We start from the raw sequence: 27203 nt of genomic DNA on the forward strand, positions 1-27203 counted from the left end.
TGTGAAGCCTAAACAACATAGCCTATGTGTTGGATTTCCTGCATATCCTGTTTCGAAGCCTGTTTTTTCACGATGTAAAGCAAATCATTTTAGAAGCTCGTTTACGTTTATTGTTTTGCACAATGTACCAATGACTGAAATGTTGAGTGCAACAGTTGGACCATTATGTGAATTATGTGGTACATTCACTGTCTGTGAGGGGAAATAAAGTAAGAAAAGAAAACACGTTTACACTAATAAAATATAAAAACATTTAAATATCATTGCAGCGATACTTAATAATTCTACCACAGGTAAATTTAAAATGTACTATATCATAATGCAGTTTTTCCCCCTGACTGTATGTGACTGAAAGCACTATCCTAATGCAATGACATGCTTTCTCGTTGGGGGGGAAAGACCATATTAATTACCACCAAGGAGTATGTTGCTTCTTAAATAGTGGGGGTGGAAAAACGTAGTGTTGTGTCCAGTAGTCAAAGTCTGTTAAGTTCAGGTATCAACGTCTGGGGGGTTTCCAAACATTGTGTAACCACCAGTGTGCAAACTACTTTTTGAGAAAGCAGGGTAGTCGATCTACAGTACGTAGCTCTATAAGAGGGACATGAAGCCGTTGTCTGTGGAGTCCTGCTGGTCAGACTTCCCTCCACGAGAGCTCTTACTGGGGTTGGGGGTGGTTGAATACTTGGGGGGATATCGGATGAAGAGTCGGTCCTCTTCCTTCTTAATCCACCGTAGCAGCTTAGTGATGGCAGTGATGGCGCAGGCTTTGGTGACCAGGGGACTGAAGCAGGTGTACAGCTCGAACTTGCTTGTGACCTGCATTGGGAATGGCAAAACACATTTTAGTAATAATAATTACTTTAACACACTATACATTTGAAGCAAATTTCCACCACTTCTTAAACCCCATCCAACATGTAATGTATTCCATATGTATGATTAAGTGTCATGCTGGATGTAGCAAATGCTAACTTCCTTCCGTACTACGCAAAAACATCACAATAAAACGTAGTTAACAAAACACTATCAAATCAATAAAAGGGCATATATTAAAAAGAGAGAGTGAAACTACTAATGTTATAAGTGATCAGGTTACTTTTTAACCACCGTTTCAATTGTTCTTTAAATGCTGGCTCTCCCTTAGTGCAACTGGGAGATGGTTCCTTTGATGGAGAGAACATTTTGTCCAAAGGTGGACAGTGAACCTTGCACTTTGCAGACCCCTCTGGAAACTGACCTAGTGCCATGTGTTGTGTCCTTTTCCCTATGAATAAATTCCCTAGAGGGGGGAGCCAGTCCATGTAAATCCAAATATCTTTGCTGAAAAGAGCCAATCTACAAGCTGACACCAGGCACTGTTGACAGCTTTGTCTCAGACCTGATGAAGACCCTCAGTGGTGTCTTCATCATACGTTTTAACCACATTTTCTACTGGGAGCCGAGTTCCATTCCTTCTTCCCCACTTGCAATATCCTCACAGCCCACCAGTGGGCCCTGGATTATTTGTGATGCTGCTTTCTGTGTGTAAAGGACCTTTGTGGCACTGACTTCGCTTCTCATTTGCTTCCAATAAACTAAAAATGTCATTGTTTTGCATAGAAAACTAAACTAAAAAGTCAACTTTGCATAGAAATGTTTGACAAATCTAAAAACACAAACGCACACAGATGGCAGATTTGAGGGTTTCCCTGCAGGAATCATAAAACACACAAGACATGATGTTGAGACTGTCCATTGTGCCAATAGAAGTTTTGCACTCATGTGCATACATGTGCGAGTGCATTTCTTAGCCGGGGGTAAGATGTCAATTTCGGGACGCATCAGTAGTGTGCCTTTGAATCAGGGGGTGTTTCAGTCTGGCTCATCCTCATCAAAGGTGGCCAGTCTGAGCTCGTGTCCCATGCCCAATCATTAAGATTTGCCTAGTTGCAAAGGGAGCTCCATAACAAGCTTATTAATTCATTAGTTTCTTTTTCTTTTAGTTGCATAGTGAGGCTTTACGTTGCATTGTAATAACCCCGCTACATACCCAGGCTAGCAGGGTTTCTCTCTCAGCAACGTGATAGATGAGCTTGAGTGGTCGTGAGGAGCTGTGGATGCGGCTGTGCATGTACCGGTACAGATCCAGCAGTCTCATCTTCTCCTCCTCACTGCCGTATGGGGCCTCCATCTCTGGGCTGCAAAGCAATGAACACAAAGCGTAAACAGAGGCCTTTCATAATGTACAGAAATACAGTAAAGATATTTATTTCCATTCTTCCAGATTAAAGCACCCGTTTCGACTGGTATCAATGGACAAGACCGCAGTTATCAGTTAGGATCAGTCGAATCGGCTAGTTTAAGCTGCCATTTAGCAATGTGGACTAGATAGATCGAACCCACTTAACTGTCCTATCCACTGATAATGCTTCTCTAGTGCTCACGCACATAATTTGATTTCCAACCATGGCCGGCCTCACTGGTAGCCCTGTACTATAATTAATTGGACACTCGATGCTTCTAATCCGTTTAAATAATTGAAGTCACTTGTCATTCTCGTTATGGTTAATGCCATCATGTTGTATTTACAAGTGTCACAGATGTCCAGGTTGTTTCCCCCTGAAACCAGTAAGCATAGTCCCTCACATTGTACAAATGTACAGTCAGTAACCTAATTAGATTCAAACAGTGTGCCACGCCACATCAATAATACATGATGTGGACTCGGACATAAAGTAAATGTGGTACACAAATGCTAACTGGTTAAAAAATATAAAAGAGTCCACAGTACACATAGTTATGTTAAACTTACTCTGAGGGAATTATATTGATATTTGTTGTTACTAAATTGTTTTAATTAGTCTGTGACATAGTGTGCACTGGTCTTTGACAGACTAACCAAATGGCATTATTAACTGTATTTTCTCATTTGCATCTTTTTACTTGTTTATGCACTTTGACCTGGTTTATGTAATCATGCAATTAGCTCACGACTTGTGTAATTGGATATGTTCACAATGATTGGTCAGCTTCCATATCAGACCAAGGGGTTAAACGGCAGCTGACCAATCAAAGAAGCCAACAGTTCAGCCGCGCTGAACTGTCACCATAAAATACTTGGCTGCAGAAGTAACTCAACCTGTTGAACAGGACAAGAATCACCTGCCAAACACGTTTGGTGTGGAAGCTGAGAAGAAGTTTATCGGGACACAAATTAACTACATAACGGCGACCTTCGACAGTTCTATGGATGGCTGCATAAGTGGGTATCAACAAGAGGCACATTAACCTGGCATCCCTATTTTGGTCATGACATTACAGGTGAAATGTTTCCGGAAAAAGGTGCCTATATACATACCCAAAATAGGAACACCAGGTTGAAAATGGTTAAGTGTGTCCGTTAAGTGTGTTAAGTTCACCAATGAAAAGTATTTACAAGAGCTTGTGACTAAAAAGTAACTACATTGGAACACAGGTTTCTCTTTCCATTCCATTCCCTGAAAACGAAGTACGGGTTTCTGCCTGATAGCCGCAATATGCTAGCCCGGAAGTGGGTCCTGGTCTCTAATTCGGTTGGAAGAGTGTACAAATGGAACCAAATGGACCCTTACGTTACGAGGCCATTTGTACACTCCTAACATTAAAAACACTAACGATTTTACATTGTAGGTCCTTGAAATTAAAAGGGTCACTGTGTTCATGGTGACTCCAGACAATCTGCATGGCCACTGACATTCCAGCCCGGCGTTTCCTTCTTGGTAACACTGTAGGGTGCGGTTATTGTGCTGATTACAATGTTGACACTGTAGCGTTATCAGGATTTCGGTGATGTGATGATGTCACCGTGACTTCGTGTTCTTTACTCACATTTCTTTTGCCTAAGATTGAGGCAATACACTATGTACACTGTGTTAATGTGTGTTTGGAGGCACTTGGGTGGCACAGTAGTACCTGCCTGGCTACCACTACTGTGGAGTCTAGGGGTTTCGAATCCATCGTGGTACATCTGGCTTGTAAATTATGCAAAAAAAAGTAAATTACGATGTCAGCAGGGAGTGTTGGGCGGGAGGACTTAGGACAGAGGTGCTACATGCTCCTGATGAGGGAATTAGTGGGATACACACATTAGTGTCACTAGTGTGTGGGGAGGAATTCATTGGCAAAAAGAGTACAGTGGGGAGAAAAAGGGGTACAGATAATTCATCAAGATCAATAAAGTTATATCCATCCATCCATCTATATATCTATCTAGGACATTACAAGCAACATAACACAACACACCTGGTGAACTGAGTGAGCTGGCGGTGATTGTCTGGAACGTCAAAGGGCTTGTACATGAAGTGTCTGAGGTCTGACACGCCCACCTGGCTGACACTGTACGAGTGGGCTTTGGCTATGAGGCTCAGTGAGTTCTGAGTGACCATGGCTTCCTCTATCCGCCTCTTGCACTCAGCCACGGCATAAAAGGCCTCCTTATCCGTCGAGAGCAGCAGCAAGCAAACAGTGCATTCTGGTGGGTCCAGGTATGAAATGTATGCGTAAAAGTAACAGTCCGGGTTAAAGAGGGGGAGGCAAATGGGAGTCCAGATCTCACCGGCCTGGAAGGCCGAGGAGGCTCCGATGAGGTTGAGCAGGAGGTGGACGTCGGCCGGCTCCAGCCTGGCGTCCTCGATGACCGTCTTCTCCTGGACGATGGTGAGCAGCTGGTTCTTGGCGATGAGGATGGAGAAGACCAGGTTGGGAGTGATGGCCTTTTGGAGGATCTGGCTCAGCGAGTCCCTGAGAGAAGCGGCTAGCGGCAGGCAGTGCACCGCCGCCAGGAGGAAGCTCGGGTCAGTGTCCAGCAGGTCCAGGAGGCCGTCCAGGATCTTCTCGGAGCCCGCCAGTAACCGCCGCAGGTCGTAGTTCTTCTTGTGTTCGAAGATGCGATTGATGCTGGCCTGCGTGAGCATGCTGATGATCTGATAGTAGACGTATTGGAGCTCGTCGCGCAGCTGCTGCTCGGACTGCCGGCTGCTGGATACACACACCAGCACCAGGGGACCCTTCTGAAAGAACACCACGGTGTGCTTATCTTATGGGAGGGGAGACACACAGGCAACAAGGATTAGACGTTATTAAATTATGTCTGGGTTGAATGAAAACTACAGTTTTATATCGTCTCCCTCTCCTAACAGAGGTCATTGCAACGATATGTTCCAACTGTCTACAACAATAAGAAAGCACCAATCTGCTTAAAATAACTTTATTGAATAAGTGGACCCTGGTGTCCTACCCGACAGCAGGGTCTACATTTCTCAATGGAAGAGTAGAAAGACCAACTCTAACCGCAGATGTGCAAATTATATTGTATTAACATACTGTACTCTATATAGATTTATTAAAATAACGTTTTCATAAATGTAATGTCAGATTTGTCAGAGCTCTCACCTGAATAGATTGAGCGGATCATGTTATCGCTACTCTGGACAAAAGACACCAGTGCCATCATGACTCCCATGGTAGAGGAGAGCGCCTCTTCACTGCCGTAGCGGGAGTAGATGGGCTTGCCGGCTTCACTCAACACAAACACGTGCTTCCTGTGCTGCCGCCAGCTCTCTGAGGTCACGTCCTCCTCGCGGTGGGACAGGAAGGCAGGTGCTTCGGACGCTCCCGTCCCCGTTTCCGAAAGCGGAGACGACCTCCCCTTCAACCCGACGCCTTGCTCTTCCAGTTTGCCCCTGGCCAGCATGGTGACGACAAACTCCCCAGAGTCCTCGTGGCTGTCCTTCCCGACAGCCGCCTCCTCTACGTCGGCCGTACTGTCGTCAGCTGGTTCGGGATCCGTGGTGACATTCCCCGGCGGCGGCTCCTCCATCTTGTTGGCTTCGGGCTCCGAATCTAGACTCCGCTGCTCCTCCTCCTCCTCCTCTGCTGTGACATGGGACAGCAGCAGCACCTCTGCAGGAGGGTCCTCCTCTGGGTTCTCGCTGCCATCGTCTTCTCTCTCCACCACCCCCGCCGCCACCCCCGCCAGTGCAATATGATCAGGAAACATATGGTTGCCCAGCAGGGAGAGGGACGTCGCCAGGGTGTCGGCTGTTAATTGAAGGGGGAGGGGGACATGTCAGTTTTGAGCAGCAGAGCTTTGGGGCTTGAATGCAAATTGCAAATGTATATAATGGGTGGGTATATCATTGGCTAAAACCCATTTCCTTTTTACCAGTTGGAGCCAGGCTTTCAGAGAGTAGATCAGAGGTATTCACGCCTTCTGCCTCTTCGTGTTGTTGTCTCTCTCTCTCCATCTTACCATCCCAGTGACTGGAGAACAGAAAACTCACATTTTTATTACACATATTGCATATTCAGTACAGTCTGATCTTGTACTTTGTTGTACAGCTGTATGCGTCACGTGTGCCCTATAGTAAATACAAGCTCAGGCCCGGAACGCGTTGTGAGCTTGTAGATCTGCAATTTTCAGGCGCCTGACACATTTTATAAACATGGCCTCATAAAAAGCCTGGTCGTCATGGATACATCAAAGCCTCTAATAATGGGAGTGGGGATCTCTTGCATCAGTGGTCAGGTGACATGATGAAAGGATTAAGAGAGGCAAAACTGACCTCAGTGGAGAATTCAAAACTCCCACAATAATAATACTTTAAGGATGTGGAATTCAAGACCCATTAAATCTCTCAAATAGTTACATGTACAGTAGCTTAGCTAATATTTAAACTTAAGCTGTTAATGCTGCACTGCACAGAAGCACAACGAAAAGCTACAAGCTAGCTAAATATGTCCGTTGAGCCAACCAACAGTCCCTACTTGACGTACATTGTATTCCCTGACATGTCTTCAAACTAAATTGTTTTTTAAACATCCCAACAATGAATATATCTGCAAACATCCCCAGGCTTAGATGCTAACAGGCTAACATCACCAGCTAGCTAGAGATCCATTTTATGGCTTCGGCTTTAAGTCTGAATGCATGCATGCAGCCCGTGTGTTGTACTGTATGTGTACATCAGATAATGAAGGTTACCAATAAGGTCTGAGAGAAAAACTTACGATTTGAATGACGTTGAAGCGTTGGAGAAAGATATTTAATCCTTAATGTAAACTTTGATGATGTGACAGCAGCCGGTAAGCAACATTAACAAGCTGTCAAGATCACAAGAAAACAAATGTTCCTCTTACCACAGCCGACATCCGGAATCCCTGACGACAAGCCCTGCCGACCAATCAGCAACAGGCAACGTTAACGGATGGCAGCCAATCAGAAAGCTCGGTAACTGCTGTAGCACCGCCCCCTGGGGTACGTTCCAGACGGTGTGTTGACAACTGGTTTTGCAAGTCAGTGGGGGAAAAAATCATTGACAGTAAAGAGAACTGTGGATTAAAACGCCTATTGCATAGATAATGCATGACATGTTAATCCATTTTACGGAGCATTTGGATACACAGAACATCATTATATGAAATAACGTGAGGATTATTGTCTCCGCCTTTGATTGATTGATTGAAAATGTTATTAACAGTTTGCAGAATTACAGTACATTTCAAGCACAAACTCAATACAAAGGCTGTTAACTGTGAGTGGACGACCCAATTAAGCATTACACTTGTTTACAACAGGGTCCACCATGTTCAATTCATCAAAACATTTACAAATAGACACTTCTATATAGACAAAGAACAGTACAGGAATTCATCATAATGGAAGTAAAAAGGGAAAAGAAACATATACAGTGAGGGGAAAAGGGGGGGGAGAAAGTATGTTTTGCACTCCGTCCGTGCGTGCGTGCGTGTGTGAGAGTCCGTCCGTCCGTCCGCCTGTGTACAGCTAATCTCCGGCACCGTTAACCCGGTCGATGCCAAATTTTGCACACACACTGCCCCAAAATTTCCAGAACGGTCTGTCAAACAAAACTCCTCTTCCCAGCATCCTTTTATCCAACGTCAACTCCCTGGATAATAAAATGGAATTACTCCGCGCCAGAATCAAATTCAACAAGGAAACAAAACAATGCAACGTTATATGCCTAACGGAAACGCACCTAAAGCCTCTCGACCCAGTAACATCACCGGCTGGTTTTTCCACGTTTCGAATGGACAGAGACAGTGGTATAACGGACAAATCAAAAGGTGGGGGAGTGTGTTTTATGATAAATGACAATTGGTGTAATCAGAACTCTGTACACGAACTGAAAACGTTTTGCTCTCCAGATATTGAATTCCTTGCTCTGCTCTGTAGACCCTATTTCTTGCCTAGAGAGTTTTCAGCTGTAATCCGATTTTCTGTGTACATTCACCCTAAAGCTAACACCGAGCTTGCCTGTATGGAGCTGCACAAGGCCATAAGTGATGCTGAAAATCGTCATCCTCACGCATCGCTTGTGGTTCTGGGGGATTTTAATCAGGCATCCTTGCGAAAAGTTATGCCTAAAATGTACCAGCATGTTACAGTGAAAGCCCGCCTCGACAAGACATTAGATCACTGCTACACATCTATAAAACAGGCATACAAATCACTAGTGCGCCCAGCTTTTGGCAAATCCGACCATTCATCCGTATTCCTTATGCCTGCTTATAAACAAAAGGTCAAGCAGTCACCTCCAATAACGAAAACAGTCCAGCGCTGGTCAGATGAGTCTGACTCTACCCTACAGGACTGTTTTGAGTCCATGGACTGGTCAATGTTTAAAGAGGCTGCAGAGGGAAATTTTGATGAATATGCCGACAGCGTACTGTCAGTGATCAAGAAATGCATTGATGATGTAGTCCCCACTAAGACCATCAGAGTCTTCCCAAACGATAAGCCATGGTTAAACAGTACTGTGCGTGGGGCCATAACTCAGAGAGACATTGCATTTAAATCTGGAGATAAGGAAGAGGAAAAACGATCTCACTACTTCCTCCGCAAAACACTGAAAACCGCCAAAAAGGATTATGCTAAGAAGGTAGAAGAACACCTTGCCTCAAATAACAGCAAGGAGCTGTGGAAGGGTCTGAAAATCCTGACTGACTTTAAATCCCCCCCGAAAAACGATAATGCCCTGTCTCCTTCTCTCCCTGATCAGTTGAACAATTACTATTTCAGGTTTGAAGAAGCACAGAGAAAGCTGCCCCCCTCCCCCCTCCAGCAGCCTCACTGTCTGACCCCCTGGGTTCTCAACAAAGGAACTGCCGTTCACACCTCTGTGACGGAATGTTGCAGAGATAGCCATCAGATGGACGACCCACTACAGCCTCTGGAGGAGGCTGATGTTCGTCTGTCATTTCTGCACACCAACACCAGGAAAGCAGCAGGACCGGACGAGATCCCAGGGCGAGTCCTCAAAGCCTGCGCAACACAGCTGGCCGGTGTCTTCACAGACATTTTCAACCAATCTCTCCGTGAGAGCAAAGTACCATCATGCTTTAAAACAGCAATCATTGTCCCAGTCCCTAAAAAAGGCAAAGTAACTGGGTTAAATGACTGGAGACCAGTCGCACTCACACCCATTGTGAGCAAATGCTTTGAAAAACATGTCGGAAAGATGATCAACAGCAAGCTGCCACCCACACTGGACCCCCTGCAATTTGCCTACCGTCAGAACAGATCCACGGACGACGCCATTAATTTGCAACATCACTCCACACCACCCTCTCACACCTTGAGAAGGAGAAGTCCTATGTGAGAATGCTGTTCATTGACTATAGTTCAGCGTTCAACACCATTATCCCCCTCAAACTAGACTTCAAGCTAAAGAGCCTGGGTCTAAACTCAAACCTTTGCAGCTGGATCCTCAACTTCCTGTCAGAGCGCCGTCAGGTGGTGCGGATGGGAACAAAGTTCTCTGCCCCCCTGACCCTCAGCACAGGAGCCCCTCAAGGATGCGTTTTGAGCCCCCTTCTCTACTCCCTGTACACCCACGACTGCGTGGCTTTGTTCAACTCAAACCAAGTGGTCAAGTTTGCAGACGACACCACAGTCATAGGCTTGATCACGGATGACGACGAAACAGCGTACAGGAAGGAAGTAGAAAACCTGGCACAATGGTGTCAAGAGAACAACCTGGCTCTCAACATTGAAAAAGCAAAAGAGCTGATCTTTGACTACAGGAGGCCTCCCAGAGATCACTCTCCTATCCAGATCGGAGGTGCTGCAGTGGAAAGGGTCAGAGAGTTCAAATTCCTGGGAGTGCACATTACTGAGGACCTCACCTGGGCAGTGCAGAGTGCAGACAGAGCGGGTGGTGAAGAAAGCACAACAACGCCTCTTCTTTCTCAGGAAACTGAAGAAAGCTGGAATGGGTCCAAAAGTTCTAAGAGCTTTCTACAGAGGCACCACAGAGAGCATCCTGACTGGTTGCTTCACGGCCTGGTATGGCAACTGCACTGACCTAAACCGCAAAGCATTGCAAAGGGTTGTGCGGACAGCCGAACGCATCAGCAGATGTGCTCTCCCCCCTATCCAAGCCCTGTACGATGAGCGCTGTGTCAGCAAAGCTCAAGGAATAATGAAGGACCCAAGTCATCCCAACCGAAGTCTGTTTGAGATGCTACCACATGGGAAGCGGTTTCGCAGTCTCAAAGCCACTGGAAATAGACTGCAAAAAAGCTTCTTTCCCCGAACAATCAGATACATGAACGAACTGATAAGAACCAAAGCGTATCAGGGAAAAGGAAAACGCTAGCACCCCCCCGCACCTTTGCCCCGCACCTTTTGCCCTTTGCCCTCGCACTATTGAGCTCAAATTGCACCTCTCTAAAAACTTTTTTGTTGTATATTTGTATTGAACATAGTCTACTGTGAAGTAAATAATAATAATAATAAAAAGAATACTATAATAATAATAATTGTCCTACTACAAGGAAAACATGCACATGTACATATGATACTCTTTTTCTACACTTGTTTGCTCTTTTTTGCACTCTATATTCTATTTTGTTTGCTGTGTTTTGCTGTTTTGATGTCGTATTATATTTTTGCTCTTTTTTGCACTCTATATTCTATTTTGTTTGCTGTGTTTTGCTGTTTTGATGTCGTATTATATTTTTGCTGCTGCATTGTCTGAAGGAAGCCAAACAAAAATAAGTTTTACTCTTATGTACCTGTACACAAGATGTAACAATAAAGCACAACCTTGAACCTTGAACCTTGAACCTTGTTATAGTGCCACCAGGAGGCCGACTTTTGAAAAACAATTTCTTACTTACTCCTCCAGATTCTGTCCAAAAATCCCGCAAATCATTGCACACTATCTCTAAAGTCATGTGTTCAAGACGGATCTGTCCGATATTTCATATTCCATCCTAATTGGCTAACATTGGCTTTCAAAGTTTGCAGGATTGGCCCGTTTAGAACAAAAATCATGAACACACCGCTGCAATTTATGTGAAATCTTTCACAGACTTTCCTACTAGGTTGAGGAATATATCCCACCCTTTATTTTCACATTGGCCTGTTATAGCGCCACCAACAGGTGGATTTTTGCAAAACACATTTTTGGAACAAAATGCCTCAAATCATCCAATTGCCATCCAAGGCAGAAATGGCACCCTTTTCACATTGGCCTATTATAGGCATAGCGCCACCAGGAGGCCACAACCTGACCGTCACCTGCCCTGGTGGAGACCTGTGCCCCGAGGGGCACTTTATCTAGTTCAAGCTATTTCTATAAATCAGGCTGATTCCTCCAGTACGGAAACAGTGTGCAGTATACAAGGCCAACATTAGGAGGCAGCAATACACCAACGACAACGAGGGGCGCTTATTCATTTCTCAAGAAGAAGAGATAGCACAGCCGACAGCATAGCAAGCTAGGTTCATGTACATTCATAATATCCACCAAAGTCATCTCTAAAACAAGACATTTTATAGATACAACGTTATGTTTTCATTTAGGATACTAGCCAAATAACTGCCAACAATGGAGGAGTCGTCAACTTGGGACTTTGAGTTTTTGTCTCGTATTGTTGACAGCTTCGTGTCTTTTCTCTCTGAATTCGTGGACGACTGGCTTGCTAATGATATGAGAGTGTCCATATTCAAGATACTGTTCAGTTGGTTGGTTTTCAGTCTTATTGCCATTCACTTTGCATGGAAGGTCTATGGAAACACTGTGAATGACATGTATTACAGACAAGGTGAGTGTTTCTGTTGAGCTCATGAAACGACAATATGTCTGGTCAGCACTTGTTGTTCTAGGTGTTGTTCAGTTCAGTTAGTACAATGTGTTAGTTTTTTTTTTTTAGTGCTGTGTTATTCAGTGCTAAGTTTGTTATTCAATAGTCCGTGTATTTAGTGTTTGTTCAGTACTGTCTGTGTGCTTACAATGTGTTTGCTATTCAGGTACAGGGCAGAATGGAGGCACACCTGATGCTGCGCCTCACCTGAGCGGATGGTAAGTGTCTGTCTATGCATCCATGTCCCTTCAGATGGCAAGCCCACCCTTTATACACTGTCTAATGTGTAGACCCAGGGGTGTCAAACTCGTTTCACACGGGCCTGACCGGGCAAAATGCAACTTCATGTGGGCCGGTGTATCCCAGATCAGTTGTGCACACCTGCTCCCACAGCAATGCATTTAGCTTACATGTCTCAGTGCATTGAACATTGCATTCTTTAATTGCTGCTTCCAGAAACCTGACACCCCTAAATTGGCTCTAACCAGCCTGTCATAATGTTATTTAGATATCAGTGTGCCGTGCGCTAGCACTGTTTGGATTTGTAATGTTGTTCATCATGGACAAAGCCTGCTCTAAAGATGTGGTCCCAAACATGTAAATGGTTGCTTTTTTCATCACTGCTTAAAGCTCGTTTACCTTTTGCGTTCTGAGTTGTCCTGCATACTTGTCACATTTTCCTCGGTGTGCCACACCGAACATATCAGACACACAGATTTGTTTGACTTGCTTTGACAGAAGTCAAAGGCAATCAGCCCTGGTGCTCTACTGGTCTTTATGCACAGTGGGTAGTTAACTGTTAACTGCTGTCTATCCTAAGTACACACAACAAGCTGTCAACACAGCAGCAGGCAGTAGACACCAGTAGGGAGAGATGGAGGTGAAAGAGCGGCTGCCATACAGACAAATATTTTTTTATCCACGCATGCTGGTTCAGCGCTGGCAGTTTGCTCAATGGACCATTGATTGCATTATCATAGTTTCTTTCTTTTATGAGCATTTGTTTTCTTTTCCATCCTCTTAGGGACAATGCAGAAGGAGAAACCAAGACTCACAGAGACTAAATACAACCACATTACAGGACTATGGACCTTTGACAACCATACATACTGTATCTCCAAACACGTCAGCTGATTCAAGTTTTGCTCAGTTCCTGGAATGTGCCTTCAAGTTACTGGATAATGAAGCAACTTCAGTTAAGAAGAAGGAAGGATGCACCCGCTGGTGTCCAAGAGTGGCCGATATGGACACAATCAAATATCACATTTCTGACCAAATACCTTGATATTTATATTGTGGGGAGGATTACTATTGGTGCTTTCACTAAATATTTAGACACTGAGATTTTGTATAATCATCAGTATTCAGTAATGCATACCCCTATATAACAAAATGGTACAGACAAGTAGAACACATCAGTCGGGTAAGATCAGACATTTTGAAAACCAGGAAAAGACTAAACGTATCATATGCCATATTATCCAATACTTAGTGTCATAACGCATTACAATATTTGTTGATATATTGCCCAGCCTTACTAGTGATTATTTCGAACCTGTCTCATCACGTTTTATTCATATCTCTATGCCCATCATCTATATAGTACGTCATTCAACTCGGTAGCCTCCAAGACATGTGTACCATAACAGATCAAGATGGCGGATTAAGGACAAACATTCTTCTAAGATACTGAGCCTGATCTGTCAAGCTGCTCTCTTATCACCAGTAGCCAGATGGCTAAATGGGTAGGGCTTTCCAGAACTAACTTTGCATTTCATTGTGATTTTGTCCCTTTCAATGCATTGATAGCATTCGAAGTGGGTGAGTTCTGTTGATTATGCTTGGGCATAATGGGAGTGAAGATCACTAGACATTGGGTTTTGGAAGCAGACACACATACCGGTGTTGTGCTTTCCAGAACTGTTAACCCATTTAGACCTGTGGTGACCTGAGGCGATTTTAAAAATGACTTTTCTCAGGAACAAAGTTTTCAGATTTTAATTCAAATGTTTAAAAAAAAAAAAAAAGAATATGTTGCTATAGCGACAGCTAATCTTACAGAGTTGTTCCCTGATCGAAAGGTATAACAAAATATAGGTGTTCCAGGTCTAAATGGGTTTTTAAGTGAGACAATGTTTGTATCATTTGGAATTTTGTTATGAAAGGCAAATGTGTAGTACGAAAATGTAATTCAAATGTTGGCATTTGAATTTTTTAATTACATGATCAGAATAACACTGGACACTTTGCTTAGAGATTAATGTGCTGGAGGAACTACAGAAAGCTTGACTTGCATTAGAAAGACAAGGATGCTCTGAATTATGTAAGAGTGACTGATGTCTGTGAATACTTATTTGAAGTGGACAGGGTTATTCTTATGCTGCTCTTCCATGAAGAATGCACAGTGGCACTGCCAGGGCAATTGCCATCAATTGGACCATCTCATGATGACATCATTTTGTTCAAGACCATCTGTGTTGCATGGTTCAAGACCATCTGTGTTGCATGGTAGTCGTCTAAAATTGATATTAAATGTGCTCATGGCTACACCTGGCTGTCCTATAGATCCTTTTATACAAAGCATTAAAAATACGAACATATTTGAGCCTTAACTATCATATAGTTTAAAATTGTTAATTTATATCACTAGTAGAGTAGCAGGACGAGGGGTTGTGTACTATAATAAACTAACATTTGCCTGTTATTGCCTGCTCTAAATTAAATCAGACCATTACTTGATTTTCTCAATTTGCTTTAATCGATTATAAAGATTCAGATGCAATAAAAAAAAAGCTTTTGATACATTCTGTATTAAAGACCAGACAGAGTGCAATCTCTAAATCTTCATGTTTATATCATGTAAACTGTAGAGCTTAGCCTCCTTGTGGATTCAAGTTCTCAGTCAACATGACTGATTACATTCATTTGGATTCTATAGAGGACAGCATGTCTTTCTCCAACACTGTTGCTCTGCTCTGCTGGAAAAGTCAAGCCCTACTACAAACCACTAATAATTGATTTTAAATAATACATTTTACCGGTATTTAATTGTTCAAACTAGCAATAGAAAATGTTAATCATATTCCATAAAATCCCAAATGTATATTTAATAAAAGAAAGGGTTAAAGCCTCAATCTGCAATTTCATCAGCTGGTTGACTGTAATTAACAGCAGGAACATAAGTTGGGAACAATTTAATCAATGTTTTACATAGTGCTAAACTGTAAGTGCTTTTTCACAAATTTCAGACTGGGACTTGGCCTGACAAATGTAATCCCATCCAACTGTTTATAGATGAGCCGCAAACTGACCCTACATAGTACATACCGGTATATGTATACAGTATGTATGTATATGGACAGTATGTCACTGCCTGCAAATTCATCCACCTTGGGTGTGGAAGTCTCATCTATGCACTCCTCTAGTTGCCTTGCAACTATGCTATATGCTTTGTGTTTTAGTCAATTATGTGTTAGTGGGAAGTGAAGGAATAATCAGCATGTGCACATCCATCACATTAGTGCCTGTTAGACCAGGTACAAGTAGACGCTGTCCGTCAGAGAGTTGTGAAAAGAAAGTAAAAGAATCATTGTTAGAAATGGTGCCATCAATGTCAAGTCCTTGTGCTTGTGCTTCTTCCCACAACCCTCCATCGGTGACGGCCCCTGCTGCCTCAGTGGGTCCATCCTGGCCATCAGTTCCACCACTCAGGAATACAGGACCCTTTGGTGGGAGATGCATGCCCCTAAACTCCAGCGCCACTCGCAGAGCCAGCTCCTGGTTACGCCCGCCCCGCCCTTTGCCTGTTAGCTCAACAGTAGGCTCGCCCCCCGCCAACACGCATGTAGCACCCCAGCCTTCTGTACGCGCTTCATCCAGGACTCGCATCACACGGTGCAGGTCCCAGCTATGTACGCCAACCTCAGGTCCCACCTTTAACACTTCAGCAACAAGTTCAGGAGGAGGCGCATGCTGAGAAGAAGCAAACCGCCCCAGTAAGCCGTACAGGCGGGACACTGCCCTTACATCCCCACAGACTCCTGGTGAAAGCACAACAGGACGGAAACCTAATTCTCGCGCACGGTTGCCTGCACACTGAAGTGCAATGCTGTTGGAGCCGATCACAGCATTGAGAACATGCCCGGTGCTGTCTGATTGCTCCTTTCTTTCTTGGCCCAGTGGACTTGGCCTTCCAAGGACTTCCTTTATAGAGTCAGGGAGAGAGGGGCAGACCTTGTAACGTTCAAGGATTGCCCAGACGTCCTCTGAACACACTTGACTCGACACTGTGGGCCCGCTGGCTATCAGGTCAAGTGGATCTCCAATCACATCAGACAGTATAAGTGCAATGACCTGTAGAGATGATACCAGTCTGTTATTAAACTATTGGAATTAGTTCATTTATCGATTAGTTAATTTATCAGAACAACAATAAAAAAGCATAAAGCATTTACCTGAGCAGGGTAAGCACAGTGTGCAAGCCGCCCACCCTTCAACAATGACAGGGCACGGCGTACAGTGTTCAGCTCCTGAATAGTGGCACCAGCACCAGCAAGTTTACGCGTTACATCCTGTTTCTCTTGTAGGGAGATTGGTGGGATGGGTGCTGGTAGGAGTGCAGAGCCTCCACCTAGGAAAAATGTGAAAACCCTGTTAAAGATTACAGTCTAGTCTACATATAGGCCTATGACTTTATGTAAAGAGGGAACATGACGATTACCCACATTAAATCTGGTATCCCTATTTTATGTGGCAATTGTCAAAATGTGTGAACATCAACAAGCTGTAACATCACAGCTGTGTAGCATCATTGTAACACATTGTGATCTTGTAGATCGGCTATAGTTCTATTTTACCTGAAATTAGTACAAGTAGCAAGTCTGTTTCCGTCAGTTCACTGGCTAGCTGTTTGATGCATTCAGCTGCATTCTGGGCATCAGCATCGGGCAAGTTGTGTTTAGCTCCCTCCATAACTTTGATAGAGCTACCATTTTTCAAAAGCATCTGTCTGAGATGAAAATGAGAAAACATTAAGGCAGCCCTGTCTCACTGGCTAACATAGTGGGTACAGTAGGTGTTGCCACTGTAAGGTTTCTGCTTACTCTTTCCCGTGATGCCGTAAGGTCTCCTGAATACCATGTGGCACACTGATCACTCCTTTGACAAGGTGGTCCCCTAAAATCCTCTCTGCCTCCGCGGCCATACCCAGCACGGCTTTTCCGAATCCCACCAAATGCAAGTTGTGTCTGAGCATGAAAGAGCGGCCATCGATAAGTATGGAGTCTTCCTTGCGCTCTATGCTCCGCCGGACCACAATGTTTGGCTGTACGGCTTCCACGGCTGCACCGAACACTTCTCGTGCCCGTGAGTCCAATGACATTCTGCAGCACAGAGAGCTCCTCACCAGAAGAGATGAAGGCCGAAACAGGGAGAGAACACGAGCCATGGGGGACAGTTCAAGAAAGCACCTGAGGAATGAGAAATCCATATTGTACATAATAAATAAAACTATCAAAATTATAGAAAGAACATCATGCTTAGTAGAAGTAGTTACCCTAAAAAGATGTCCATATACATGAATGCGTCATGTGGATAAAAATGCTAATCAAATTAGACAATTAGTTTCACATTTCACTCTAAAATAATTACATTTAAAGCCTGTGGTGGTTGCCTACCTTTGCAAATAGGAAACGGAGATGTACGCTGAGGTAATCTCACTGAACAGTATGATAGTGCGGTAAATATCTGGCCAGAGGCTGACTGGACTTGATGTGTACCCTCTGTGTAATGATTGACTCAGTTTGACCAGAGGGCAAAACATTGCCCAACTGTGCATTTTTGTGTCTTTACATGGTTTTGTTTTTTCATATCTGGGTCTTCATAAAGCAAGGCTCGGTTAAATGTACAAACAAGGGACTAAAATTATTTTCGCTCTTATGCCACCAAAATGTGGAACGCCCTACCAACAGTCATTAAGACATGCGAATCCCTTGACTCCTTCAAATATATCCTATATATAAATATATATTCTTTTCCCTTTTTACCTCCTTTATGATGAATTCCTGTTCTGTTCTCTGGCTATATAGAAGTGTCTATTTGTACGTCTCTAAATGTTTTGATGAATTGAAACAAGTAAACAAGTGTAATGCTTTATTGGGTCGTCCACTCACAGTTAACAGTCTTTGTATTGAGTTGTGCTTGAAATGTACTGTAATTCTGCAAACTGTTAATAAATATTTCAATCAATCAAACAAGTTCTTCTATATTAAGAAGTGTGTGAGACTGACTGTCAAGACACTTTGTGGACTGGGGCCCGCCGCCCTATGTTCCTTCAGTTCAGGGTTAGGCTTGTGGTAGCAATTTTAGCTTTGATGGAACAGGGCTGAGGGAATTTATAAGCTAGACACATTTCAGGCCTACCTGTCCAAAAATAACACCCCCCTAAACAAACCAATCAAGTTAGAAAAAAAGAAAAGTCAACATATTTGTTTACACGAGCTGACTTACTTTACATTATACATGTGCGTGTGCCAGAAAGAGAACGTGACGTCACACCCAGATTCGGCACAAACAAGGGACTAAATTCTTTTCGCTCCTATGCCACCAAAATGTGGAACGCCCTACCAACTGTCATTAAGACATGCGAATCCCTTGACTCCTTCAAAACCGCTCTCAAAGGGCACCTACGGATGGCTGCAATTCGAAACTGGCCCCCGTAAAATCTGAATCCCCCCCCGCCCCCCCCTTTTTTCCCCTCACTGTATTTATTTCTTTTCCCTTTTTACCTCCTTTTTGATGAATTCCTGTTCTGTCTATAGAAGTGTCTATTTGTACGTCTCTAAATGTTTTGATGATTTGAACATGGTGGACCCTGTTGGAAACAAGTGTAATGCTTAATTGGGTCGTCCACTCACAGTTAACAGCCTTTGTATTGAGTTTGTGCTTGAAATGTACTGTAATTCTGCAAACTGTTAATAAATTCTTCAATCAATCAATCAAACACCATTGAAAGTACGTTAATAACCTAGTCACTATGGTAATAGCTGAAAACCTCACAAGATGGCGCCACCTGTCCGTTGAACTCAATGGTTGATTGGTTGTCGCTCGTTCTGATATCACTGACTGACTGCTAGCCTCGGAATTTCGGAAACCCAGACGTTTTTATTTCCAGGGAGAAATTAGCCCTGAAACATGACTGCCATGATAATCATCATGACAGTCATGACGCAACTGCAGCCTGTTTTACGCGATCGCTACATTTACAGTCCAAACGTGTATATAAACATTCCGTTTTCAAATATAAAGTACTCACAATTTGTCCCACGGGTGTTAGAGATTTGTTGGTACAGCGATTAGCATTGCTGCATCCCGCGTTGTTTAATAAAAAGCATTGTTATCCGAGCTGTTTTTTTGCCATTGGCTTTCAACTACGCGCCCCTATCGGTCGGGAGGAGTGTGGCAGTCTGAAACACTGGGTGTGTTCGATATAGGCACGCTGACAGCACTGCCAATACAGACTAATAGGCGAGTGCGCTCCCGGTGTGCAACTTTGTATTTCCCAAACGAACCCCGTTTGAGAAAAGTAGCCGGGGAGCTCGGATAAAAATGCTTTTTATTAAACAACGCGGGATGCAGCAATGCTAATCGCTGTACCAGCAAATTTCTAACACCCGTGGGACAAATTGTGAGTACTTTATATTTGAAAACGGAATGTTTATATACACGTTTGGACTGTAAATGTAGCGATCGCGTAAAACAGGCTGCAGTTGCGTCATGACTGTCATGATGATTATCATGGCAGTCATGTTTCAGGGCTAGGGAGAAATATGAGACTGACCCACATTTCAATTCATGCAACGTACGTCAATGCTGTTGTTGGTGTGAGCAGGGCAGGCTGTGTACCCACTCTACTGTACATCATGTACAGACAGTAACAGTAGCAAACATGCACAACTTGCCATCCAACGCAACAACTGCACAGTGCACATACAAAACATTTCATGTGAAATCACCATGCATGTAGGGCGCACCTGGATCCGTCGTTGTGAAACTTGTGAACGCCATGTGGATTTACCTTAGAGTATCTAAGGGATTCACAGATTATAATACAGACTGTAAAAGGAGTCAAATCAAAGGTAAAACCAGGGTAAAACTTTTCCAATCGATCACGATTGATGACGGAAGTAGATCGTGTACGTGTATCGCGAGACGCGAGAGTCTCGTTGGGATTTGGAGCAGGAGTGGAGAAATTAAATCATGTCAACATGTGAAGCTGTTCCAGTCTATGGTTCCAGTAGGCATAATCCAGTAGGTGGCGGTAGAGCAACGTTTACAGAAGCCAACTGCTATAATACAAGAAACCTACAAGAACTGTCTATTTCTTTACTTCTTCCATTTGGCTCTAATGTTGTGTTGTCTGTATAAAAAAATACTTATTTGTTTGTGTTTGTATGTCTTATTGAATAATAAGAATATGAATAAAGCTAGAATATAATTATATAATAAAACCCAACATGGTATGCCAGTGCAGTAGGCGGCAGTGTCTGCGCGGCTCTGAGGCGCAACCCGCCAACCAAGACCGTCGAGGACTCGAGGAGGAAGAAGGATATGCGCGTTACCAAATGTTGCAAAGGCGGTGCTTTTCTTTCTGTGTTTTATTATCCCGCACAACCACAGGCGGGCTTTCTTTACTGTCTTTAAACTGGGAAATAATATAACATAAGATACGTTTAGTTGCAGCACCACCTTTTATTTATATAAATAATTACAATAGTATATTAAAAAAAAACATTTTTAGCGAGGGAGTGCAGCAGAGTAGTGGCTGGCTGCGCCCCCCCCACCTCACAGCAGGCCAACATGAAGCTGACGGACAATGTGCTGCGGAGCTTCAGGGTGGCGAAGGTTTTCCGGGAGAATTCAGACAAAATCAACTGTTTTGACTTCAGCTCGAACGGTGAAACAATCATATCCAGCAGCGACGACGACTCCCTGGTCTTATACGACTGCCAGGAGGGAAAGTACGAGTGGATTTTACATTCTAAATAATGTCACCGCATTCACGTTCGCTAGCTAACCCATCGTCCTTGTCATGAGATTCGTTTTGATCGCCTCCCCCCACCTCCCAAAAAAGGACAGATCTACAAGCTACCAACGCGCGCCCCTTGTGACGCGATGGTGGTTTGTAGATCTGTTAATTTCGTGCTGAAGCAAAGTGACATCGCATGGGGTCCAGTTTTGCAGTGAGGCCCGCTGGACACAGCAGAGGCCCCGGTCTTGCGTTAAATTTCAGGCTGCTGTTGGTGATAGCCTAGCCCCGGCTGTGTTCTACCTGATCCCCGCGGCTTGGATGGAAAGATAGTCGCTGGTCTTCATGTGATTTGAGACTTAAAGTTATGTTTTGATTTTGGCTGTAGTTTTTAATTCAAGTAGTATTCTTTTTATTCGTTTATTTTTGTTTATTTTATATCCTTTTGATACTATTTTTGTATTTGAACGCCACTGCAACTCCATGCAAATCTGCTGGTAGAATGTATTGATGGGAATTTAATATTTTCATATTAAATGTATTCACTTCCTCTTCTTAACTAAATCTAATATTCTGCAGGCCCAAACGAACACTCTACAGTAAAAAGTATGGAGTGGATCTCATCAGATACACACATGCAGCAAACACAGTGGTCTACAGCTCGAACAAAATCGATGGTATGTTCTATTGATTAATGATGTTACCATGCCTTTTTGTAGCCTCATAAATCATGTTTATGTGACTTTTTAACCCCTTGAACCCCAGCATCTCCATTCTGGGAGGAACATTTTGCCGATCTACAAGCTCACAATGCAATGCTTGGTGAGCTTGTATATTGGCTGGGAAGATCGGGGAGATGGGGGGAACGGCGCACCATGTACAGAGAAACTCGATCGTTCGTTTTACTTTTTTTTGGTTGATTGATTTGAAAAATGTATTAACAGTTTGCAGAATTACAGTACATTTCAAGCACAAACTCAATACAAAGGCTGTTAACTGTGAGTGGACGACCCAATTAAGCATTACACTTGTTTCCAATAGGGTCCACCATGTTCAATTCATGAAAAACATTTAGAGACGTACAAATAGACACTTCTATATAGACAAAGGACAGAACAGGAATTCATCATAAAGGAGGTAAAAAGGGAAAAGAAACATATACAGTGAGGGAAAAGGGGGGGGGGGGGGGGGTTCAGATTTTACGGGGGCCAGTTTCGAATTGCAGCCATCCGTAGGTGCCCTTTGAGAGCGGTTTTGAAGGAGTCAAGGGATTCGCATGTCTTAATGACTGTTGGTAGGGCGTTCCACATTTTGGTGGCATAGGAGCGAAAAGAATTTAGTCCCTTGTTTGTGCCGAATCTGGGTTGTACATGGTTCGTTGCACTTCCTCTGGTGTTGTGGGTGTGGACTTCGTTAACATTGAGGAAGTATCTAGACAGGTACATGGGTATCTTGGTGGTGTATCGAATCTTGTGGACCAGACCCATTGCAAGATGCTGTACTCTGTCGTCGACCCTAAGACTCAATGGGTTTAAGTGGTTGAGTTTGGGGTGCAAACAATGGACCTGATACAAGATGCTGACGATACAGGCAGGAGGGACCCCTGAGGACTTCTGCTTTGGACATGCTGCTCACCTTGGTCTGAGGTAGTTGTTTGTACAGTTTGAGGGTCTGTGATTCTGCCCCATACAGGAGCTAACTGTACAACTGACTGCCTTGCCCAGGGCTGAGTCCACTCTTCTGACCTGCCCGTAACATTTTGGACACCAGTTCAGTTTTGTGTTTGTGCTGTCCTGTGTGTGTGTTGTGTACAATTTATATAATCATGTAAAATGTCTATAATTTTATCTCCTGTCCTTAACTCTGTGTTGTTTCTTGAAGACACTATCCGGTACCTCTCACTGCACGACAACAAATACATCCGCTACTTTCCTGGGCATAACAAAAGGTAAGGAGTGATGAATTAACATTAACCCATTTTGGGCGGGAACCCCTTTTGGTGTTTCAAGCATTCTGTTATACTTTAGCTATTGAAAAATAGCAGATCTACAAGCTCATAGCGCGCCACCGAGTGGCGCGCTATGAACTTGTAGGTCTGCTATTTTTGAAAAATCGTAAAAATGCAGCACAAATCTTTGATTAGGTATATATTCTTTCAGAGCGAACGTTTTTCTTTCTTTCGACGTCAAGCCTAAATGGGTTAAGTGATGTTTATAGTTCACCAGGGTTATATGCCGCTTGCTGGAAAAAATAAAATGGAGTTTCAGTGACTGACACAGACATGCATAGAAGTATAAATTACGTTTAACAGTTTGTTTGTTTGTGTTCACTTATCTAGAGTCACATCACTGTCCATGTCTCCTGTGGATGACACGTTTATCTCCGGCTCATTAGATAAAACGATAAGGCTATGGGATCTCCGGTCTCCCAACTGTCAGGCAAGTTTCCTAATTTTCCCTCCATCCCATTCTAGTGTGATTTGTTATGTCTGAACTGTCATCAGTGAGCCTAAGCATCTTGTGTAAAGCTGTACTCTTTCATTGCCACTTTCAGGGTCTGATGCATCTACAGGGCAAACCAGTGTGCTCGTTTGATCCAGAGGGTCTCATTTTTGCAGCTGGAATAAATTCAGAAATGGTTAAACTTTATGACCTGCGGTCGTTTGACAAGGTGAGAGAGGATTTTGACCATATATTTAGTTAATGGATTCGTACACCGATTGTCATTTTAGCCATATCCCGGCTATAAGGACAAGTGAAGGTTTTTTTTGTGTATAAGCCTTAAGAGTTCTTAACCCCCAAACATGATATTTCCCTCCATCAGTTACTCACTCCACGCTGGATTCAATACAAGGATTTGTTTTGTATCACTATCACAAACTAAATAGTAGAAAAACAAGACTAAAAGGAGGAACAAGATTATCCACAGTAAAACTTTATCAAAAGTAAATTTATAACATACTTTAACTCTGTCATATACTCTACTTCAAAAACATTGCTTTTTAAGCTGCAAATATACATTTTATACTACTTCCGGAAGTTCCTGTGTAAACTGTCTAGTGCACGAGCAAGGAAAACACCTGGGCATGTGCATCGTTTGTGCATAAGAGGATTTAGCCTGGAAGTGTTTTAAACAAAGTTTCAGAGAAAAAGCAATGTTTTGAGGACATGGATACGGGAGTTAAACTTTTGATAAAGTATTGCAATTAGTCTTGGACCCTATTTTCTTTCCCCCCAGTTTTCTTCTTTCATCGCTATTCTTTGTTTTTGGATTTTTGCTCACCGTAAAGGATGGTTATACAAATGTAAATTCTCCTTGTATTCATTCAAGCCGCCATGAGTGAAAGTAATTTGGGGAAGCGCCTGGCTCCTTTAATCACAGCTACAGTCTCATGGGGACACATTTAACACGGGAAACAAATTGCTTCATGCTACTGACTGAGCTAATGTGACAGACATTTATTTTTTGCAGGGTCCCTTTGCAACCTTTAAGCTCCAATATGATCGCACGTGTGAGTGGACAGGACTTAAATTCAGCAATGATGGAAAACTCATTCTTCTGGCTACCAACGGGGGAGCCCTTCGCCTCTTAGATGCTTTCAAGGGCGCTGTGTTACATTCCTTTGGGGTAAGAGATCACTCGCATTTATAGCGACACATAAAACCACAACTGCCAGTGGAAAGATTTGTTATTTGAGGCAAAGGCATATAGTCTCATACAACCTAAAGGCATATAGTCTCATACAACCTAAAGGCATATAGTCTCATACAACCTAAATCATGTTGCTTTGACCGCCTGTCAAATCTAGATTAAAGATTAATTTGTCAAACATGTATGAGCAGTTAAATGTTGGTGTGGCAAGTAATGTCTAATAATGCAAAATATAAGTTGCAAATACAAAGTCATAGTTAAGGAAGGAAGTGTCGTCATGAATGACATTATAATAGGATATAGTGTATATACAATTTAGACTTGCACCTTCCCTGAGACCAAGGGTTTACAGAATTAACCATCAATTCTAAACTGATGCCATTAATGCTCACAATTCCGCGTTGATGCTTTGTTTCCCACAGGGCTACAATAACAGTAAAGCTGTAACACTAGAGGCATCCTTCACCCCTGATTCTCAATTTGTAATGATTGGTAAGTCAAATGTAAGTTATATACGACTGTATAGGCTTTTCATCTTTTACAACACAAAAAAACTGCAAGAAACTTTAAATAAAAACAAGATGTACAGGTATTAATTAAAAAAATGTGCTTGGCCGCACTGAATAAACTTGTTTGTGATGTATTATGCTTTTATGACTACCGTATATTTGAATTCTTATGGCTGTGACCATTATTTATATTTAATATCTACTATTAAAATGTGTGTAATAAATGGAAAATATAATTGATTTAAGATTGTGACTGTGTGGCATAGGCATACAAGTTTGAGCTGAATCCTTTTGTTGGGTTTAAAATTAATCTAATCAAACTCAGAATCAAGCAATAATGCATGCATGTTGGTATAAATGTATTCCAGCACTGATGCTGTCAAATTTTGAGCATCAAAAATAAATGAATAAACTGAAGGTTCACTGGATGATATCAATTGGTTCTGTGTTTTCCAGGTTCTGAGGATGGAAAGATCCATGTTTGGAATGCAGAGAGCGGCATGAAAGTGGCTCTACTGGACGGGAAGCACACGGGGCCCGTCACCTGCTTACAGTTCAACCCCAAGTTCATGACATTTGCAAGTGCCTGTTCAAACATGGTGAGCCAACAATATAGAGGCCATGCATGCACACACATGCTGTATTGATCTAATATGACTTGAACTCCCACGACTAGGTACAAACCTAACGGCACTCTCTCGTCCTCTGCAGGCATTCTGGCTCCCCACGATTGATGACTGAGGTCTTTGGAGACCAAAGGCAAAGAAAGGGCCCAGTAGGGGTCACCAGACCAGATGTTTGATTTTCACATTAAATGTATCATGTTCATTGTTTATTGTAAATAAGTGCAGAAATGTCTTTTTTCCACCAACTTTTATACATGTATTTAACATTAAATATGTTTTCTTTGTAAGATACAACATGTCAATTTGATTTATTTGTGAAATTGTGACAACTGTGCTTTTAGAAATGCAGACCACCCTACTAGCCTTCATCCACGTTGCTCCTCAGTGGGTTGACCAGTCAGTGTACTTGGACTCACCAACTCACCCCAACGCCAGCAGAGAGAGGGCTCATTGACTTTATGGCCATTCATTCATTTTTCTCCTCAGTGGGTTGTTGTATTGAGCTGAAATTGTTTGAAACGGATACATTTTTATTTAAGATGTTTATCAGCATTTGTTGTTGTCTTAAGTCTGCACATAGGTGTGGTGTGCACTAGCCTGGCTTTGGCGAGACTCATACCGTGGATTCACTGACACTAGGGACTTTAAGTAAAGGCTGTTTTCAGGACGGCTCCGCTACGTGGAAGTACGGCGGCTATGACGCCCACGCCGTAGCTGTCAAAATCGTTAAGCAAACAGCCTCATTGGTGACATTGGTTGCCATGGTGACGCGTCCATGCAGCATGTGTCAAACATAAACACATTTATTTATTTTAAACACCCCGTCGCGCATCGGCTAACTTGCCGATATTGCTTAATTCTTACATGCGCTGGACATGATCAGCAGTGGAAAGAGGAAGGTGCTGGAGCAATCTGTTATTCTAAAACCGTTTTAATAAACATGGTTGGTTAATATGACATATCGTATTACTATTAGTTCAGAGCATGTCAACACATTACACATGCAGCATAAGAGAGGTGATGGAGCAATCGGTAAATGTATGACCGCTATAATTTCAATAAACATGTTATGACATGGTGTTGTAGACACTACGTGTAAGTGTAGGTTCTGCCGTAGTAGAAAGGGCTTCGACGGAGAGCAGGTTTATGTATCGAGCACTGATCCATTTCCGGTTGCCGTAGCCGACTGCCGTATCCGTCGTTGCTTAAAGTCGCTAATAACTCCCGGGGAGGAAGCGTCAGTGAATCCACGTTATGAGT

At 43.0% G+C, this 27203-nt stretch overlaps 4 protein-coding genes across 8 annotated transcripts; 2 read left to right on the plus strand and 2 right to left on the minus strand.

The window, feature by feature from the left end:
• Nucleotides 1-202: 202 nt before the first annotated feature.
• Nucleotides 203-7237, minus strand: mon1bb (MON1 secretory trafficking family member Bb). Of its 2 annotated transcripts, none has more exons than XM_079510878.1 (6): nucleotides 7159-7237; nucleotides 6185-6282; nucleotides 5413-6060; nucleotides 4264-5056; nucleotides 2033-2180; nucleotides 203-819 (listed from the first exon to the last, which is right to left on the minus strand). In XM_079510878.1, the coding sequence occupies exons 2-6, from the start codon at nucleotides 6264-6266 to the stop codon at nucleotides 592-594; spliced, it is 1899 nt and encodes a 632-aa protein (XP_079367004.1). In that variant the 5' UTR covers nucleotides 6267-6282; nucleotides 7159-7237; the 3' UTR covers nucleotides 203-591. The 2 variants fall into 2 exon arrangements, with proteins under 2 accessions (XP_079367004.1, XP_079367003.1); XM_079510877.1 differs by having other exon boundaries at nucleotides 7030-7169.
• A 4418-nt stretch (nucleotides 7238-11655) lies between these two features.
• On the plus strand, nucleotides 11656-14852 carry tcta (T cell leukemia translocation altered). Its single transcript, XM_079510525.1, has 3 exons — nucleotides 11656-12093; nucleotides 12299-12350; nucleotides 13157-14852. The coding sequence occupies exons 1-3, from the start codon at nucleotides 11877-11879 to the stop codon at nucleotides 13194-13196; spliced, it is 309 nt and encodes a 102-aa protein (XP_079366651.1). The 5' UTR covers nucleotides 11656-11876; the 3' UTR covers nucleotides 13197-14852.
• glyctk (glycerate kinase) lies at nucleotides 14152-20366 on the minus strand. Of its 3 annotated transcripts, none has more exons than XM_079510522.1 (5): nucleotides 20145-20366; nucleotides 17235-17600; nucleotides 16989-17140; nucleotides 16587-16762; nucleotides 14152-16485 (listed from the first exon to the last, which is right to left on the minus strand). In XM_079510522.1, exons 2-5 carry the CDS (start codon nucleotides 17576-17578, stop codon nucleotides 15598-15600), a joined length of 1560 nt encoding a protein of 519 aa, XP_079366648.1. In that variant the 5' UTR covers nucleotides 17579-17600; nucleotides 20145-20366; the 3' UTR covers nucleotides 14152-15597. The 3 variants fall into 3 exon arrangements, with proteins under 3 accessions (XP_079366648.1, XP_079366646.1, XP_079366647.1); XM_079510520.1 differs by having other exon boundaries at nucleotides 20163-20272; XM_079510521.1 differs by lacking the exon at nucleotides 20145-20366 and adding an exon at nucleotides 18640-18652.
• Nucleotides 19945-26233, plus strand: wdr82 (WD repeat domain 82). 2 transcript variants are annotated; one of them, XM_079510524.1, is made up of 9 exons: nucleotides 19945-19990; nucleotides 21737-21834; nucleotides 23039-23105; nucleotides 23496-23595; nucleotides 23711-23827; nucleotides 24629-24784; nucleotides 25231-25300; nucleotides 25774-25916; nucleotides 26029-26233. In XM_079510524.1, exons 1-9 carry the CDS (start codon nucleotides 19959-19961, stop codon nucleotides 26056-26058), a joined length of 813 nt encoding a protein of 270 aa, XP_079366650.1. In that variant the 5' UTR covers nucleotides 19945-19958; the 3' UTR covers nucleotides 26059-26233. The 2 variants fall into 2 exon arrangements, with proteins under 2 accessions (XP_079366650.1, XP_079366649.1); XM_079510523.1 differs by lacking the exon at nucleotides 19945-19990 and adding an exon at nucleotides 20673-21149.
• The last annotated feature ends 970 nt before the right edge of the window (nucleotides 26234-27203 follow it).

Source organism: Electrona antarctica (assembly GCF_951216825.1).
Source record: "Electrona antarctica genome assembly, chromosome: 9".
In the NCBI taxonomy this organism is placed as follows: domain Eukaryota; kingdom Metazoa; phylum Chordata; class Actinopteri; order Myctophiformes; family Myctophidae; genus Electrona; species Electrona antarctica.

Bases quoted from the DNA above. Each gene is read 5' to 3' on its own strand.
- wdr82 (XM_079510523.1), top strand. From the start codon at position 20,989: ATGAAGCTGACGGACAATGTGCTGCGGAGCTTCAGGGTGGCGAAGGTT. The intron at 23,596-23,710 runs GCAAGTTTCCTA...TGCCACTTTCAG, and splicing joins TCCGGTCTCCCAACTGTCAG to GGTCTGATGCATCTACAGGG. The intron at 23,828-24,628 runs GTGAGAGAGGAT...TATTTTTTGCAG, and splicing joins ACCTGCGGTCGTTTGACAAG to GGTCCCTTTGCAACCTTTAA.
- mon1bb (XM_079510878.1), bottom strand. From the start codon at position 6,266: ATGGAGAGAGAGAGACAACAACACGAAGAGGCAGAAGGCGTGAATACC. The intron at 5,057-5,412 runs GTGAGAGCTCTG...CCCTCCCATAAG, and splicing joins GATCCGCTCAATCTATTCAG to ATAAGCACACCGTGGTGTTC. The intron at 2,181-4,263 runs GTGTGTTGTGTT...ATTGCTTTGCAG, and splicing joins CAGCTCACTCAGTTCACCAG to CCCAGAGATGGAGGCCCCAT.
- glyctk (XM_079510522.1), bottom strand. From the start codon at position 17,578: ATGGCTCGTGTTCTCTCCCTGTTTCGGCCTTCATCTCTTCTGGTGAGG. The intron at 17,141-17,234 runs GTAAGCAGAAAC...TTTTCATCTCAG, and splicing joins TTACGGCATCACGGGAAAGA to ACAGATGCTTTTGAAAAATG. The intron at 16,486-16,586 runs GTAAATGCTTTA...TCATCTCTACAG, and splicing joins ACTGTGCTTACCCTGCTCAG to GTCATTGCACTTATACTGTC.
- tcta (XM_079510525.1), top strand. From the start codon at position 11,877: ATGGAGGAGTCGTCAACTTGGGACTTTGAGTTTTTGTCTCGTATTGTT. The intron at 12,094-12,298 runs GTGAGTGTTTCT...TTTGCTATTCAG, and splicing joins TGACATGTATTACAGACAAG to GTACAGGGCAGAATGGAGGC. The intron at 12,351-13,156 runs GTAAGTGTCTGT...CCATCCTCTTAG, and splicing joins GCGCCTCACCTGAGCGGATG to GGACAATGCAGAAGGAGAAA.